Source organism: Podarcis raffonei, chromosome 17, assembly GCF_027172205.1.
Source record: "Podarcis raffonei isolate rPodRaf1 chromosome 17, rPodRaf1.pri, whole genome shotgun sequence".
NCBI classification, from domain to species: Eukaryota; Metazoa; Chordata; class Lepidosauria; order Squamata; family Lacertidae; genus Podarcis; species Podarcis raffonei.
The window spans coordinates 28,990,839-29,008,968 of NC_070618.1; the positions used below are offsets into that span (position 1 = coordinate 28,990,839).

General features: G+C 44.7%; 1 protein-coding gene across 1 annotated transcript in view; it reads right to left on the reverse strand.

Annotated features, from left to right (window-relative positions):
- The window catches only part of PUM3 (pumilio RNA binding family member 3), a 29,900-nt gene extending 12,701 nt beyond the window's left edge, over positions 1 to 17,199 (reverse strand). The window contains exons 1-12 of the mRNA XM_053371174.1: positions 17,015 to 17,199; positions 14,803 to 14,985; positions 12,767 to 12,902; positions 11,481 to 11,556; positions 9,943 to 10,036; positions 9,796 to 9,862; positions 7,324 to 7,498; positions 4,109 to 4,212; positions 3,435 to 3,513; positions 2,761 to 2,859; positions 1,248 to 1,301; positions 463 to 543 (exon numbers count right to left, since the gene is read on the reverse strand). Of these exons, the coding sequence (XP_053227149.1) occupies positions 463 to 543; positions 1,248 to 1,301; positions 2,761 to 2,859; positions 3,435 to 3,513; positions 4,109 to 4,212; positions 7,324 to 7,498; positions 9,796 to 9,862; positions 9,943 to 10,036; positions 11,481 to 11,556; positions 12,767 to 12,902; positions 14,803 to 14,985; positions 17,015 to 17,102 (1,236 nt within the window). The 5' untranslated portion in view covers positions 17,103 to 17,199. The remainder of the gene's footprint in view (positions 1 to 462; positions 544 to 1,247; positions 1,302 to 2,760; positions 2,860 to 3,434; positions 3,514 to 4,108; positions 4,213 to 7,323; positions 7,499 to 9,795; positions 9,863 to 9,942; positions 10,037 to 11,480; positions 11,557 to 12,766; positions 12,903 to 14,802; positions 14,986 to 17,014) is intronic.
- Positions 17,200 to 18,130: the final 931 nt, after the last annotated feature.

Consider the following 18,130-nt stretch of genomic DNA (forward strand, 5'->3'; position numbering starts at 1 on the left):
AGATGAGCACCGCAACCCCAGAGTCAGTCACAACTGGACCTAATGGTCAGGAGTCCCTTTACCATTATCTTTAAAGATTGGACCTTGAAATTTATCATATAGTCTGAAATGGTGCAAGCTGAAGTATCATGTATTTTGATACTGAAGAGCAGTATTGCCCCAGGAGGAATATTTTAATTCTTTGCATAATCACTCACTAGGTAGCCAAGCGATTCAGCATAGCTTGAGAGTTTCCAGCACACATACCATCTCAAATCAAAGCAGTGAGTAAATGGAGCATGCTATGGCATTCCAAGCAATAGCAAAACCACCACAATGAAGTTAGTTTTGTCTTACAAGAAAATAAACCTGAAATGTTTGAAAACCAGGCCTAAAAACACGCGAGCGTTTCCAGTGTAATTTACACCTTGTTACTAAGTGAAACGGGAAATCTTGAGAATTTTAGGAAGTTAGACTACTTACAGATATAGTTAGCTGTTTCACAAGTTTAGTGTCATCAATGCAGTCAAATGCCGCCAGCAAAACTAAGTGTGAGAATTCGCCCTGAAATAGGAACCAGAAAGCAAGAACATCATAAGACATAGAAGCCCAATTAACCAATCAGCTGGTCCAACATGTTCCAGCAATTTCATTTGCTAAATATCAACAATGACTATTCACCTCACACAATAACAAGTTCCATCCTACTAATTCTTATGCACAATTACTGGGAATTAAGCCTCACTTAACTCTGACTTACATCTGAGTAAATGTCCTTAAGGTTTCATTTGTGGGGAATGCTGTATTAACAAAACAAAAACCCGGCCCCGTCATCATCCCTCAGTTGTTTCTGTGTAAAGCAGAGCCATTTCAAATGAAGAACCATCCCACAGAATAAAGTCTTATTTGGCATCAAGCTCGGTAGAACACAAATTTGTTTTAGTCATGCCAAATGTCACAAACACAAGTCTTCAACAGAAGTGAATGTGTATCTCAGCTGCACAGAAGTCCTGCTTCTATTTTTGGCTCTTTGCTATGGAATTCGCTTTTTTGTCTAGGTTCAAATCTCTTCTTTAAAGTCATGTATATTGATGTTTCATACATAAGCTTGAACACTGGAGAATAAAACTTCTCAATCCATGCAGTTCCAATTGAAAATAAGGCCACAACAGTGATTTTTTTAAGCCGCACTCCTAAGACACACTTGCTTCTGAGTAAATATGCACAGGATTCTGCTGCTCAAAATTAAAATCTTTAAAAATACTCACATTAGCTATTTTTTCAACATAAGTCTTCATGGTTTTCATAATGACTTTTCTGTCCTGACAAGAGAAATGAAGAAAAAGCAATAAATTAGCGTGTGAGGCCAACAAGCTTTAAAATGAACGCAGAGCCGATGCATAATGTCGGGTTTCTGACTTCAGAATGTGCAACATTTCAGCAAATATACCCATTTGGAGGAGACCAAAGAGTCCTTGAGAAGCTAGAAATCCTTTTGAACCCCACTTCTATATAAAGGATGGAAAGCCGCCCTGCAGATGACTGTTAAAGTATGTCATGCAATATCCCATTTCTCCCCCCGCCCTCCCCATTCTGCTCTCTATTAACTGCCCCCCTTTCTCTGTAATCTCATCTCTGCTCCCACCTCCTCACTTCATTCTGTTTTTTGTTGTTTATCGTCTCTTCACCTCCCCTTGTCCAGTTCAACTACAACATGCAATCTCTTCTCAGCAATTCACAGCAGGTCAAGGCAGTATTCCTGGCTGGCTGAGACATGCTGGAAAAAGACTGGCACCACGGCCCCATTGCACCCCTGAATCCAGGGAGAGGAAGAGCACTGCAGAGACAGAGGAAGAGCTTCTTCTCCCCATCTCTCCTCTCTTCGCTGATGGGCTTGGACACCTTTCAATGTTCCACAAAGAGGCATTTTAACTCCCTATGGCAGGGATGTCCAACTCCCGATCTACACCGGGGGGGGGGGAGGGGACTGGCAGTGATCTACCCATTTGGGGGGGACGGGGACCAATGTTGTCGAGCTTTTTTTATATCAGAAAGTCAAAAGCTGCCAAGCTTTTTTTAGGAGGCCAAACCAAAGTTGTTCAGCTTTTTAAGGGGAAACCCCATAGTTCTACTGCTTTGGGTGGGGGGAAACGGCAGACATTGCTAATCACGTAAGAAACCTGGCTGCAGTAACTCCCTCTTCCATCTTTGCAATCGTGCACAAATCAAGGACACAGCGAGTGGGTGGGGACAGATGCTCTCCTCCCCCCCCCCCCCGAGGAAAATGAGGCCGCAATCTACTGCTAGCACCAGGGGATCGACCTGTCGATCGCAGTCGACCACTTGGACATCCCTGCCCTATGGGATGCAAAATAAGTAAGCTGGGTGCTGCAACCAACCTGTAAGTCTTCAGTATTTTGGGAAAGCCCTGGAAGAGATCCTGACAGCATTTCAGTTTATGTACAAGTCTCAGCTTTAAGCATTTACATAATGAAGGCACAGCTCTCTCTCTGAAGTTTGAATTTGCAGCATGCTTGCCAAGGCACCATGATAAGCACTGTCATTTCATTTGAGGCGCAAGGCTAGTCATAAAGCCTCCTTAGTACCTTTTAGATACTAATTCTAACGAAAGGGTTGGGCATTTCCATTCTTTTATGTCTCACAATCACATTTGTCAAAGTCAGGCACAGCTAAGTAGCGATGGGAAAAGGCTCCCCAGTGAAACTTTTTAGAAAGGTCTCACCAATTCTCATTTGATCCACACAGACTCTGCATACAAACCTTGGGGGTCCCGTGCCACAGGCAATGCATGGCGACTCTGGCTCCATCGTGCGTGTGTGCCAAGTAGATTACAGATTCTCTGATTGACTCAATCATTTCCTAGACAAAGCCAGATTTAAGGAGATGGTTTTAATGAATTTAACACAAATCAACTACCATAATATAAACGGTATTATTCTGATCAGCTCTGTGGGCCTGTGTTATCTTCCCTTACAACCAGGAATGGAAAGTATTTCAAATTCTCAGAACCAGAGTAACACAAGAGCAACTAAAGAGGAGAAGCCCGAGGCCACTGGCACGACAAAGAACAGTGTGCTCTGGTCACAATCATCCCAGGGCTACCAGCATTTAATAAGGAAGAATGTCTAACTTCAGGTATGCAAATGCAGCTGGAAGAAACTGAGTTGAGCACCCTGATTCAGCCCTGTCCTGCTTCAAGACATGATGCCTGGCAAGTTGTGCCAGGAAGTGGGAAGGGTGCGCATCCCATCAAGACCATGCGGATCCTCTGAAGTGCCTTCGTTATGCTTCAGATTCCTAATCCAGCAAGCGGAGAAGACACATGAGCTGCTAAGAGGCACAGCTCTGCAGAGTAGACATGCCTGGCATGCACTTGTACTGTTTATTCGTTTACATGAAACCAGATCAAAACCCACAGCTGTGCCAATACTTACCGATCTCTGTTTTGGGGTAGCATGGATAAAGAAGTCCAGAAAGACTTTATGCACCAACGAATGCTTTATCACAGCCTCCCTGTAAGATGAAACAGGGGGGAAACAAACAGAAGTCTGTACTTAAATAATACCATGACATGGAACTGCACGTGCAGAGAATTGGAACGGAAGTTATAGATACATCTGCAGTTGCATCCAGAGCAGGCTGGTTGTCAAGCCAGAGAACCAATCTGTGCACAGGACTTGGCTGCGTTTCTATGTGTCTCCTTGGCTCTCTCTCAGGCAGGGAGTCCGTGGCTCTCCAGATGTTAGCAGACCACAAGTCCCATCCGCCCCAACCCAATGGTCAATGGTTAAGAGATCACAGGATTTGGGGCCCATCAACCTCTTGAGGGTCCCCGTTTCCCCACTCCTGCTTTTAAGGAGAGAGAGAGAGACCCAAAAGGCAAGAAGACTGGGGACTGATTTTGTTTTTGAAGAGCCTTCGATGTTCCCACATTAAATAAGTCATCTTGGAAAGATCTGCTGGGCTTTCACCAGCTGAAGTGTTTACATTCAAAATGGAACGGTTTCAAAGTTATCTCAAGAGACGTTAAAAGGGATGAGAACACACTTTTAAGAGAAGCGCTACACAGTTGGCTGCGATGCGCCTCATGCTAAATTGTTGCCCTTACTTTTGCGCCATTGGAGTCAGGATCTGTTTCATTTCATCCAGAATGGCCTCTCGCTTCTCAGGCTGAGCCTTCAACACTTCCTCTAAAGTTGGGTGTTCTGATGACTGAAATTTAAGAAAAGCCGCTACGCTGAATTTTAATGACATTAAAGAGCCAAAAGCACAATGAAGAATCTTCAGTATAAAGCAAGTCTGCCACTGTATCTTGACACTGTGACCTCATTAGACTCAGTTGAGAGGTTCCGTACAGACAGCACCTCTGATAAGCCACTGGCTTCCCTGTGATGGACCTCAGATGACCTGTGAAGGACGGTCCAGCTGGCACCTACTATTTAACCATTTAAGAGGGAACTGAAGTCTCCAGAAAGATCTAGACAAAAGGCATTTTGTACCTAGTGACCAGCGAAGGACATTTTATGAACAGCCTGAACTGCACTCCGTTTCCAAGGATACATTTGCGAGAGTTTATCTTGCAACCTGGTCTTATTGACATACTAGAGGTCCTGATGAAACATGACAGGCTGGAGAGAAAGCAAGGTGTATAAAACTATGCGACTAAAGGGTGAAACACACACATAGGTGTCAAATGCTCTGCCTGCCTATTTTAATACTGTAATTGGGACAAAAAGAAGGGAAATGCACGAATTCATTATACAGTGGTACCTCGGGTTAAGTACTTAATTCGTTCTGGAGGTCCGTTCTTAACCTGAAACTGTTCTTAACCTGAAGCACCACTTTAGCTAATGGGGCCTCCTGCTGCTGCCGCGCCGCCAGAGCACAATTTCTGTTCTCATCCTGAAGCGAAGTTCTTAACCTGAGGTACTATTTCTGGGTTAGCGGAGTCTGTAACCTGAAGCATATGTAACCTGAAGCGTATGTAACCACTGTATTTGTGTATTCATCCAGCCTCACTTTTGACCTTTTTGCTCCATCCAGTTTTACCTATACCTATACTTTATTTATAATAAAAAGGGCTGCAAATAAGGGAGAACTGCCCCATTATAATTTTGTTCACGTGTGCTCTGCAAAGATCCATCCTAACTGGGTACAACCTTTTTTGTTCTGAAGAAATACAAGACACTCTTGCCTTATTGTGGCCTCTCAGTTCCAGCACAGAGACTTTGACTCATTCAGATGGTCAAACCTACGATATCCCAATTCAGAGCAATGCAGGGTTTGGCTTCCTACTCACACCCCCCCAACAGAACCAGGGCAGCTGTGCCTGAAATTGAACTGATAGAGGAGCCGGCGGTTGCACCTGAGTGCCCATCAGCACCACAAATCTGGTAGTGAAGAAATCTGACTTCTCTGCAAGCAGGTTAAGGATCACAGTGCAATTTGTAAAACAGTCCTATTAAAAAGGCTGAAGTAGCTCCTATTCATGCACAGCTTTTAAAAGGGTTAAAACAGCAGGTATAACTGCTTCTTACATTCACTTTGAGCTACCATTTCCAAAAGAAGACAGTTTCTAATTAGTGTGCAAAGTGGAACTCCTGTTAATTGGTCTCTCATTAAAGATATCCACAATGTGTGATCTGTGAGTCTTTAAGAGAATATGATGCCACACATAATGAAAGGAGAATTCAAGTAACAGCGTATTAGTATTCGTGGTTTCAAAGCTTTTAAAAGAACTTCATTAAGCTTAATTTTTTAATAGGAATTGGAATGGCTCTATCCAGATTTTCAAACATGAAAATTCCTAATAAAACCACTCCCTTTCAAATGTAAGCTAATGATTACTTTTTAAATCCTTAAAAACGGCAATGGGGGGGCATGGAACTAGACCATTTCAAACTGAAGTCAAAAGTCAAACATTGTATAGCAAGTTCAACTGTAAGACTTCTTTATACTGCACCTGAATAATCAATAATTGCAAACCAATCAACTTAAACAATGCTCTCCAGAGATCTCTAAATTCTGCAGGAATCAAATACCTATTTTTGTCGATAAAGCCTTTGCATTCAGACTTTCACACCAGACAAATTAAAACATGGTGGCAGGTCTTTCAAGTTGGCCTCTGTCATTTAAGCAGAACCAACTTCTCTTAATACAGTCATACCTCGGGTTGAGGTAGCTGCGGGATAAGTATTTTCGGGTTGCGCACTGCGGTGACCCGGAAGTAACGGAGTGCGTTACTTCTGGGTTTCACCGCTCGTGCATGCGCAGATGGTCAAAATGACGTCACGCGCACGCAGAGAAGTGGCGAATTGTGGCCCGTGATGCATTCGCTTCTGGATGCGAACGGGGCTCCGGAATGAATCCAGTTTGCATCCAGAGGTACCACTGTAAAGTCAACCCCCAGAGAAAGGATCAAGTAAACACGTGTTCAGATGCCAATACATTTTTGAAACACCTAGCTTAGATCTATGCATCAGGTTGCTACGTATCCCAGCATTAATGAAGATATCAAGATGTTAACTAGAATCACGGGAATGGCAGGTTTGCTTATAAACAGAATTCCTAGTTTTCATAGCGGCGAAGTCAGTATTCCCAAGACCACCTCTTCATGGTGTAGATCAGACAGATATCCTTTAGCCCCAAGTATGTTCTGCTCTAGTGAAGGACTTCAAAGACAGGAAGGAAATTCTGTCGGGGCGAGACACAAACAGCATTGACTGCATGTGCAGGGCACAGGTGCAGAGGGGCCCACCTTCAGAGCTCCAGCTCTGGAAATAAAACAGCAGTACAGTGGTACTTTCCTGCCAACCTAGCAGTTCGAAAGCACAAAAGTGCAAGTAGATAAATAGGTACTGCTCCGGCGGGAAGGTAAACGGTGTTTCCGTGCGCTGCTCTGGTTCACCAGAAGCAGCTTAGTCATGCTGGCCACATGACCTGGAAGCTGTACATTGGCTCCCTCGGCCAGTAAAGCGAGATGAGCGCCGCAACCCCAGAGTCGGCCACGACTGGACCTAATGGTCAGGGGTCCCTTTACCTTTACCGTGGTACCTCGGGTTAAGAACTTAATTCGTTCTGAAGGTCCATTCTTAACCTGAAACTGTTCTTAACCTGAAGCACCACTTTAGCTAATGCGGCCTCCCGCTGCCGCCGCTGAGCAATTTCTGTTCTCATCCTGAAGCAAAGTTCATAACCTGACGTACCACTGTATTTCCTTTCCCGTTGGCCACCCTTCCTTTTCTCTCCCACGGCACACTGCATCTAAAATCTAAAAACAATACTGTGGGGGAAAGCTGCCAAAAAGCTGCCTTGATACAGCACCTTGTAGACCTGGAATGTGTTCCCATACAGCTCCTCAGTCAGCATGTTCCTCTGCTCCAAAATGGCTTTGTCGTTATAGGCGTACTCTACCACAGCCGACGCTTCGGCATGGCGCAGCATCTTCCTGACCTCGCCTTTAAAGCTTTTGATTATCTCTGCAATTTGTGGCTTCGTTCTGTTTCAGGAAGAAACATGGACAGTGGCTCAACATATCGGAAAAGAAAAGCGGACCAGAGACTTTGAGCAATCACTTATTAAACACAACTGATTTTTTATTCTTTTTCAATGGTGGGGAGAAAAGAAAGACTCTGATCCAAACTTTTGACGCCACTAGCAAGGGGACTGAGCTGTCAGAAGGAGCGGCAACTTTTGCCACCTTTCTTTTGCTTTGCGGGACCCTGTGGAATAGTGCTGGGAGCCAGTGCGGTGTAGTGGTTAAGAGCGGTGGACTTGTAATCTGGTGAACTGGGTTCGATTCCCCGCTCCTCCACATGCAGCTGCTGGGTGACCTTGGGTTAGTCACACTTCTCTGAAGTCTCTCAGCCTCTCTCACCTCACAGAGTGTTTGTTGTGGGGGAGGAAAGAAAAGGAGATTGCTAGCTGCTTTGAGACTCCTTAGGGTAGTGATAAAGCGGGATATCAAATCCAAACTCTTCTTCTTCTGCAGCGGGAGGGATGAAGCAGCAGCCGTTGCCTTCCCTTCCTGCGACAGCCGGGTCCCTCTGCTGGATCAGAAGCCTTCTGTGAACTGGAAGAGCCATTCCGTTCATGAAAGGCAGTCTGGATCCAGCCCACGTTTTATCTCACTGTGTGTGAGTGTCTTATGTGTATTAATATACATAGTTTCATAGGAGAGAGAGAGATGCCAGCAGCAGGCCAATCACTGAGTGACAGTTTGGCTCTGATTGGTAGCCAACCCTAGTTTTTGGTTGCTTGGTACAAATCCTGCCCCTCTCCAGGGCTTCCTGGCACTTGCACCAAACTTCAGGGAGAAGCAGAGTCTCATGCACTGAGCTAAGTTTTAGAGGTATTTGACTCCTGTAAAATTAGCAAAGATATATCACAACTGTGACAATCTATGTTGGAAATGTAAAGAAAAGGAAGGAACCTTTTATCATATGTGGTGGACCTGTCCCAAGGTGAAAGACTTCTGGGAAGAGATTTATAATGAATTGAAAAAAATGTTGAAATATACATTTATAAAGAAACCAGAGGCCTTTCTTCTTGGAATAACAGGTTTGGAATTGCCCAGGAAAGATTTTAAATTATTTCTGTATGCCACAACTGCTGCGCGTATTCTGTTAGCTAAAAAGTGGAAAACCCAAGAATTACCAACGATAGAAGAATGGCAGGTGAAGATGATGGATTTTTCGGAGCTAGCCAACCTAACCGGAAGAGTGCGCGACCAGAAGAAGGAGGAGTATCAGGAAGAGTGAATTAAATTTAATGATTACTTAAGTTACCGTATTTTTCGCTCTATAAGACACACCAGACCACAAGACGTACCTAGTTTTTGGAGGAGGAAAACAAGAAAAAAAAATATTCTGAATCTCAGAAGCCAGAACAGCAAGAGGGATCGCTGTGCAGTGAAAGCAGCAATCCCTTTTGCTGTTCTGGCTTCTGGGATAGCTGTGCAGCCTGCATTCGCTCCATAAGACGCACACACATTTCCCCTTACTTTTTAGGAGGGGAAAAAGTGAGTCTTATAGAGCAAAAAATATGGTAAATATGTTAAGTTAAATTAACTGAAAACAGCTTGCAGATACTTAATTGGCTTAGGATTTATTTATGTTAAGGGATGAATTAATATGTTTAATTTCATAACCTGAAGATCTAAGAATGTTAATGTTTAAGTTAAATTTTATAAGAACTGCGATTTGGAAAACCGTTAAAAGGATATGCAATGAAATTCAACCAAGGGGATGCGAGGAAGTCACTTAACAATGCTAATAAGTATAATTTTCAATAAGGCTATGATTTATGTTTGTTTGTCTTATGTGTTTGTGTGTTTATAATGTTGTGAAAACCAATAATTTTTTTTTTAAAAAAGAAAGAAGTTGCCTACAAATGACATGGTATGACTTTTTAACATATGATGATGCTATGAGCTGCTTTAGAGTCACATATCCAAGTCATATCAACCAAATTGGCATTTTTCAGACGTGGGACAGACATCAGTAGTATCCAGAGATTTGGAAGAGTCGAAACCAATTTCTTTGTCTTTTGGAGCTAGAGGACTTTAGACACACAAGCATTTTCCAGAGCAGTGCCATGATCTCAGTGGGATCATTATCGCATTCTGTCAAAGCCCATTTCATCTTTTTGACAACAGTGCGGCACAAGAGAGTAAGCTGAGCAAGGATTTGAAGCCAAGCACCACAGTCCAGCTCCCTCATTCTCTCCTTTACACTCTGTTCTCTGGCTTGACTTCCCTCAGAAGTGGAGAAAAGCATTGAAAAAGGAAAAACTTACCCATAGGCAAGAAGCTTCTTCACAATATTTCTGGAATACTTGGCTTTGCTCAGTTCGGTGAAACTATCTGTGGGGTGAGAAACCACCATAAGAAGCTGTAAACACCAAGAGCTCTGAAGGCAAGCCATTTGTTTCTGGAAACTGTACCTTTCAGTTCTTCAAATACTTCTTGCCTTTGCTCTGCGTTGCCAAACTGAATGTAGCACTGGATGACGCGGGTCGAATCGTGAGCAAACGCCATCTGTGGGGATAAATGGTTCCCTTGAGATGAATCATTCCCCCTAAGTCATTTAGGCAGCATTGCATTTCAACAGATTCATCTTCACGGTTGGCTTTAACAAAATTCCTAAAAGTTGTCTGCAGCTAACTGGGGCTGCCAAAACATAATACACTCCCAAAGAAATGAACCGTATAAGTGTGCTGGCATTAGACAAGTAAACAAACTAAAGAAATTGGGGGGGGGATGCCTCTATATGTTTTACTGTTCCAGCATTTGGCATTTCAAGGGATCCTAAAGGTAAAGGGTCCCCTGACCATTAGGTCCAGTAGTGGCCGACTCTGGGGTTGCGGCACTCATCTCGCTTTATTGGCCGAGGGAGCCAGCATACAGCTTCCGGGTCATGTAGTCAGCATGACTAAGTCGCTTCTGGCAAACCAGAGCAGCGCATGAAAACACCGTTTACCTTCCTGCTGGAGCGGTACCTATTTATCTACTTGCACTTTGACGTGCTTTTGAACTGCTAGGTTGGCAGGAGCAGGGACAGAGCAACAGCAGCTCACCCCGTCGCGGGGATTCGAACCGCCGACCTTCTGATCGGCAAGTCCTAGGCTCTGTGGTTTAACCCGCGTCCCTACAACCAAGTGCTCCTACAACCTGCATTATTTTTATTATAGATATGTAATAGAAACACTTGCAACACAGCAACACATTTCCTTACGAGGTGCATCAGGCATCATGGGATGCGATTCTGGAGGGTTATTCCGAGGGGGACGGGGGACGTTACTGGGTTGTTTTCTTTTGTGTATTTATATTGTGATTTTATCCTGTGAACTGCCCTGAGACCTGCAGGCATAGGGCAGTATACAAATTTAATAAATAAAAATAATACATTGATGATGATGGTGGTGGTAAAACAGGTGAAGCATTCCAATGAGTTGGAATCCAAGACAATACAATGAGTTGGATCCAGAGAATGGGATACAGTGGTACCTCGGGTTACATACGTTTCAGGTTACAGACTCCGCTAACCCAGAAATAGTACCTCAGGTTAAGAACTTTGCTTCAGGATGAGAACAGAAATCGTGCTCCGGCGGCGCGGCGGCAGCAGGAGACCCCATTAGCTAAAGTGAGGCTTCAGGTTAAGAACGGACCTCCGGAATGAATTAAGTACTTAACCCGAGGTACCACTGTATTCCTGCTTCCTCTTCCTGCTGCTTGCACCTGCTGAAAAGCTGTGTCCTGGGCTTAGAGACCTTTGAGATACTTGGCAGGTAACGCAACAGGTAGATGAACTGTTAGGTTGACCGCTGGGCCTGGGAACAGACATTCCACTTGCCCCCCCCATCAGCCTCCAGCACATGGAGGGGCAGCATAACCAGACATGCCCTTTCCCCATCACTACAAAACCCCAACAAGTCCAGCCATTTGAGAGTCATGTTTCACTGTATTCTGCTATCCTGCTTACATTTTTTATTTTCCCACGAAGCAGCTCTTGGAGTTCACTCAACATCTTTTCCCGCTTCTCCTTCTCACATTTTTTCCTATAAAAACAAGAAAATCTTAAGACAATGCAACAATTATTATTTTTCTTGATACAGTAACTGAATTATCTTGTACTTTAAGAAGTTAATTGGCATCTAATGTTGGAAGACTAACATGTTAAAGTGCTGTCCAGAAGCAACTGAGAGCAGCGTAACAGATTACAGTATTTGCTTCTTGTCCTTTCCAAAGCTCATCCCCTTTCTACAATCAAAAACCTTTTCTTTGGGGAGGCAGGGAATACCTCCATACAAATATGGCAGGTAAGAAGTTTGGTGCCCAACTTTATTAAGGACACAGTGCTGTATACCTTCTACTGAGAACTCTAATGACAAGGGCACCCAGCCTTTTAGTGAAACACAGCATAGATTCAAAGAATTATAGAGTTGGAAAGGACCCCTAGGGTCATCTAGTCCAACCCCCTATAATGCATGACTAGATCCTTGCCACTTTGGTAGCAGAGTGGAGTGCAGCATGATCAGCGCAACGGATGGCTGAGGGGGGAGAGGAGAGCTCTCACAACCAGCAGGTAAAGCAGATTATACGTGAAGAGATTGCCACTTGCCCAAGGCCATTTAGTGAGTTAAGACTGAGCAGAGATTTGACACCACACTTTTAAAGGAAAACCACTTGAAAGAGGCATGGCTTCTGCCAATGAATTCTGGGAGCTGTAGCTTGTTAAGGGTGCTGGGCGTTGCCACGAGACCCTTATTCTCCTCTCCCAGAGTTACAATTCCCAGGGTTCTCTGGGAAGAGGGACGGGTTGTCAAACCAATTTGAGAACTACAGCCCCCAGATTAGCTGGTGGGGAGCCATGGCTGTTTAAACAGCATCATAGCACTGCAAAAGCAAGGCGTGGAGGCGGCCTGGGGTTCTACACTCAAGCCACACACTTAACAGCAGGTGACAAACACTGCAGGGTGCTCAACTCGCAGGTAGCCTCTTTGTCCAAAGGTTCTTTTGTAATATGTAATCCTTTATCCATGCTTTAATGAAGGACACATATTCTAGTCATGATTTTATTTTTTTAATGAACCTAAAACACTGACGTACAGCCTCAGTTTTATAATCCACACAGACAACTGCAGCAATAAACCATGTCTGTGTGTGCATTATACTGAAGTCTAAGGCAGGACAAACGTTTTTCCTTCGTGAGAAAGAAAAACAAGTACAGTGTTAAGTTCAGGAACATGCAGCGCAAGTCGTTCTTACTGCCTCAGAGATTCCCAAATCTGCTTTCCCTTAAGCACCACATCATAGTTGGCTTTGTCATTCAGCTGTCGGCTCTGCTTCAGCTCCTTCTTCTTCTTCTTGATGTCGTCCCATTTAGGCTTCTTAGGCGCCGACCCTGATGACAAAAATGCATTCATTTTGTAGCACACTTTAAGGTGCATCAAACGTCACACAAGTTAATTAAGAAATAGTGCCAACTGTTGGATGCAGACTGCTCTGCTCATGGGATCCTCTCCGACAGCAATACTTCCCTAATCAATTTTTGTCAGCTGTGCCTCTGTTTAAAATTCCAAGAATGTCAGTCTGGAGGAAAGAACCAACTTTTTAAAACTGTTACAGCCTATTCTGAAACAGCAGCTCGTTCATTTAAATGATACCAAGTTGAACCATGGATCCATATAGCCCAGTAGAGTAGACTCAGACAAAGGCTCTCCAGTGACTCTCCACCTTTCCTTAATCTCCAAATGCCAAAGGTTGAACTAGCAACCTTTTCCATACAAAACACCTGCTCTTTAGCATGGAGCTCTGACCCATTTTATCCTGATATTACAGCTGTGGGTTTTGCCCAAGGCAAGCTCTGAAAACTCATGACCTAACTAAAATCTGAACCTCAGGCTCATAACTCATGCTCCTGACCATCCATCCTTGCTACATTTACAATGGCAAGTGTGCTGCCGTCAAGCTTGGAGCCAAAATCGTGACTGGCTGGGTATTATTCCAGGAGTTGTGTGGCTATTGCTGTACCTTTCCTCACTCCCATGTTAGGGGGAAAGCTTGGGATGGTTTGGCTGCTGTGACGCTGAGGCACAAAGAAGATACAAGCAGCCAAACTGTCTAGTTCCCTGCAAGAAAGTCAGGCATGGCCCGTCCTCACCCGTCCCCGGGGCCAAGCTAGGAGGGGGTGGGACCTACCAGTCAGTGTTAGAAACTCAGATATATAAGCTAGGTGCCAAATGGCTCCCTAAATCAAGGTTACAGCCACCCAAATGGAATGCCTAGTTGCCATTTGGGGGCAAGACGGCTCTAAAGTCTTATTTTTCAAAGGATGGACTGACTGTGATTGATTCTCAGTTAAACAGCTGGCTAGTTGAGATGACAACCTTGAGCAGCGTTAAGAGCTTGGAGAACCTAAAGAACAAAAGTCATGTGATCCAGGGACAGTCCACATATATATCGGCCTATTATGACATCCTTTTCATAATGGTGACTGCTTCTGTTCAGGCGGTACAGAAAAAGCAGTTTCATTTCTGAAATTCCTTCTGCAGATAACATATAACTGGTAGCATTCTACAGGATGTGTTGTTAGTGTGTGAAAACAGGTGAAATCCAATGATCCCCACATGGTGGAGACGTCAGGCAGCATCCTGGCGCCCAGACATCTTCACTTGGTTGCAAGTGGACAATAGCCAGGTGCAAAATGCGCCTAGCTAATTTGAACGCTGGGCGGGACCTACGAACCACAATGTTTTACTTCACTACCAAGGCCAGCATAGCACTGTGGGGCCCTGCTTCAAACCACTGTCTCAGCTCTAAATGCAAGTTTTGTGCAGGGATGAATCTACAGCATGCAGGCTGGTCACAATTCACACATTCTTTAAAAGAAAACATTCATCATTAAGATGTGAACTACTTATAGCTCATCATCTGTATAGGTACCCGGGTGGATTGGAACACTTAAATTTTAAAAAGTCACGCAATACAAAGTGATAAAACCATAAAAACACCTCAAATAGGAACAACTAAAGCTACTCAGTAAGCTAAACCAACTAGATAAATACTCAAAAGCCTGGGCAAATAGACAGGTCTTGAACTGGCACCAAAAAAATGGCAACTTCTATGGGGATGGCATTCCACAAACAGGGGCAAGGGCAGAGAAGGCCCTGTCACATCATCAATAGATTGTGGACAGTAGACGCCTTCAAATATCTTAAAAGTAGCACATTCACTGAGACATTTATCTTTCTTTGATCAATGTATCTTTTAAAAAAACAAACAAACCCAAGTATTATTCTCACCTCCTTCTTTATCATCTTGAAGTTTGCGCTTCCTGGTAAATTTTTCTGATGGTTGTTTACTCTTGAATTGTTTCACTCCAGTTTTACCAGGCTTTTTGTTTCCTCTCTCAAATTTCTTACGTTTAAATTTAGGCTTGCCATCTTCACCGCTTTTTCTATTTAATTTGGTTGGAGGACCAGCATCTATTTTAAGTTTTCAAAAGAGGTAATTTCACAAAATCAACAACAGATCAGTTTGTATTCAATATGTATTATATTCTTCTCAATCCAACTTTGATATTTCAATTCAGGAAGGATAAATGGAAGAGCAAAAGGCAACATGGGACAAAAACCTTAAGACGGAAAACGCATAATGTATATTTTGTAAAAAATAAAATAAAAATACTTTTTTGCTAGAAACCGCTTGATTATTAGATTAGTTTTTATCTAACAATCCCTACCATTTGGTGGATTTACATACAGTACATAGCATACAGCTAATATGACAGAATTTTTTTCCAGCGGATATATTTTGAGTTACCCTTTATCCCTGTCACTGGTGTGCTTAAGGCAGAATTATATGCTAAAGTACAGGGAAATGTTGTGGGCAACTTCACATCAAACAGTTTGTTTGTAATAGTGATGTTAAAACAGTTATATGAAATATGTGGTTTGTCACTTCCTGGGGGTAGGGAACTGTATTGATTCTATACATTCATACCTTAATTTAATAAATAAAAAGTGCCTACATGATTTTTTTAAAGAAAAAAAAACAGTCTTCCACTTTTCAAGTCAGGTTTCTTCATATAATTATGGTGACTAGAAAATGGCCCACCCTCTGTGAGAACGAATTCAAATTCCACACTAAAGAGCAATGTCTATTCAACATTAGAAACGTGGAATACATAACAGAATACATTATTTAACGGGAATAGAATTTGGATCAAGTGGACATACTGACATTCTGGGGGAAAAAACAGCAACCAAAAATGCTGTCACTACTTGAAGAAAGGATTTCTATTATGAAGAAAGGTGTTCTATTATGATTATGGGACGCAGGTGGCACTGTGGTCTAAACCATCCTTGACCAGTGGTCTTGCTAGCGAGGGATGATGGGAGTTGTAGTCCAAAAACAGCTGGAGGCCCAAGGTTGGGGAACACTGGTCTAAACCACTGAGCCTTGGGCTTCCCAATCAGAAGGTTGGTGGTTCAAATCCCCATGACGGGGTGAGCTCGGTCCCTGCTCCTGCCAACCTAGCAGTTGCATTGCAGTTCTGACTACATGATATGGGCAGGGGTGAAAAAACCATCACCCAGGCTGCTCATCTGTGTGGTGAAGCTGGAGGTGGCCTTTTATTACTGGTTTGTTTTTGAGGTGCTATATGATGAGTTATGGGACGCGGGTGGCGCTGTGGGTTGAACCACAGAGACTAGGACTTGCCGATCAGAAGGTCGGCGGTTCGAATCCTCATGATGGGGTGAGCTCCCATTGCTTGGTCCCTGCTCCTGCCAACCTAGCAATTCGAAAGCACGTCAAAGTGCAAGTAGATAAATAGGTACCGCTCCGGCGGGAAGGTAAACGGCGTTTCTGTGCGCTGCTCTGGTTCGCCAGAAGCGGCTTAGTCATGCTGGCCACATGACCTGGAAGCTGTATGCCGGCTCGCTCGGCCAATAAAGCGAGATGAGCGTCGCAACCCCAGAGTCGGCCACGAATGGACCTAATGGTCAGGGGTCCCTTTACCTTAGATAGGGTTTTCTTTTTAAAAATCAGCTCGGCCAGTAAAGCGAGATGAGCGCTGCAACCCCAGAGTCGGCCACAACTGGACCTAATGTCGGTCCCTTTACCTTATTATTATTATTAATTGAATTGATCTACCAACCCCAATGTCAGCCACGACTGGACCTAATGGTCAGGGGTCCCTTTACCTTTACCGCCCTATACCCGGAGGTCTCAAGGCAGTTCACAGAATTATTTCTGTATGTGTTAAATTCGTATTGCACTTTTCCACCAGATGCTGCACAAAGCAATAATAAAAAAAATCTCCCCAAGATCTCGGCCAGCGACCTCCAACTCCCAGCAAGAATGATTCTCTTCCCCAGACATGGGCGATGCGAGGGGGAGGAGGGTCCCATAAAACACACCCACGCCCCCCCCCAACTGTAGAGGAGGGTCGTGGTCAACCCCTTTGCCTTCGCGCTCGGAGGGGAGGCCCGTTTCCCGCCCCCGCCTCACCCTCCTCGGCCTTCCTGGCCAGCTTCTTCTTCCCGGGGCCTCTTCCTCCTCCGCCTGCGGGTCCCGTCCGTCGGCGCTTGGCTTCCATGGGAAGGAAAATTCGCTTCCTCGCTCAGCCCCACGTGCCGCCCTCCCGAAGAAGTCTCCAGCCGCACTTCCGCTCTCTTCCCCAGCTCCTTCCGGCGGAAGTTCTCTCCCATTGGACGAAGGGGCCTCGCGAGAAGGCGAGTAGCGGGACACATCTGCCAGTACTTCCGCTTCCCGTTGGAACGCCGGCGGGGTGGTCGGCAGGGGGCGCCTTCAGCCACTCTCCCGCTCTCCAAAGGGGAAGCGGAAGTGACGGCCGCGGCTGCGGCGAGGCCCATAGACGTAGAAAGGTACAGAGTGACACGCGCGCGCCCGTCTTCCGGCTTCCCTCTTACGCGGCCGCGTCCCTTTGCGCGCTCCCTCCGCGGGGAGTCTCCGCTCGGGGCTGCGTGGCGGCGTCGGCTGCGCTCGGAGCAATGGTTGCGCACTTCATCCCTATGCAGCTGAGCAGAGGAGGGAGCCTCCTCGGGAGTAGGGAGCCTTCAGGGGAGGGAGAGGAAGCACCTCTCCTGCATAGCTGTCAACTGACAGATTTGAAAATAAGGGACCAGCAGCCTCGAAAATAAGGGATCAGCAGCCAAAATAAGGGATTTTAGTCGACCAGCTGAAATACGAAGTTAAAAGGGACCAGATACAGTGGTACCTCGGGTTACATACGCTTCAGGTTACAGACTCTGCTAACCCAAAATAGTGCTTCAGATTAAGAACTTTGCTTCAGGATGAGAACAGAAATCGGGCTCCGGCGGCGCGGCAGCAGCAGGAGGCCCCATTAGCTAAAGTGGTGCTTCAGGTTAAGAACAGTTTCAGGTTAAGTAAATTCTGAAACAGTTTCAGGTTAAGTAAATTCTGGAACAAATTAAGTACTTAACCCAAGGTACCACTGTAATTTGGGAGAGGAGCGCCAGTTTTTAGCCCTTCGTTTCCAGAGGTTGCTGCTCAAGAGACCAGCTGATGAAACACTGCAATTAAATAACTGCAAGCAGCAACCACTTTTCGCGCAAAACGAAGTCCAAGCCAGGATGATGCTGC